Source organism: Emiliania huxleyi, assembly GCF_000372725.1.
Source record: "Emiliania huxleyi CCMP1516 unplaced genomic scaffold EMIHUscaffold_253, whole genome shotgun sequence".
Lineage (NCBI taxonomy): Eukaryota > Haptophyta > Isochrysidales > Noelaerhabdaceae > Emiliania > Emiliania huxleyi.
In genome coordinates, this window is record NW_005200146.1 from 48415 (window position 1) to 48769 (window position 355).

Consider the following 355-nt stretch of genomic DNA (forward strand, 5'->3'; position numbering starts at 1 on the left):
GAGGTGGAGGCGCAGGCCGACCTGCTGCGGCGGCTCGCCTTTGCGCTCTGGGTGGGCGAGCACAACCAGTACGTCGGCGCGCTGCAGGGGCTGGTCATCGACAAGCTCGTCGCCGCCTTCAAGTACGGCGCCGCCCTCGAGGGCTGGAGCGCGGCGGTGCGGTGGGGCGTCCAGGTCGCCGCGCTGCAGTGCGCGCGCGTGCTCGTCGTGCGCGTCGCGCCGGAGAACCTGACGGCGCTCTGGCCAATCATGATCGCCGAGCTGCAGCGCGTGCTGCTCGAGCCGCGCGAGGCGCCGCCCGCGCTGCTCCTCGCCGCCTGCCAGCTCGTCGACGTGCGTCCCCCTCCCCCCCCTC

General features: G+C 74.6%; 1 protein-coding gene across 1 annotated transcript in view; it reads left to right on the plus strand.

Annotated features, from left to right (window-relative positions):
• EMIHUDRAFT_457535 (hypothetical protein) overlaps positions 1 to 355 on the plus strand; it is a gene marked incomplete at its 3' end in the record, with an annotated part of 4897 nt that overhangs the window by 3006 nt on the left and 1536 nt on the right. Inside the window, exon 4 of the mRNA XM_005777867.1 lies at positions 16 to 333. Coding sequence (XP_005777924.1) covers positions 16 to 333 — 318 coding nt within the window. The remainder of the gene's footprint in view (positions 1 to 15; positions 334 to 355) is intronic.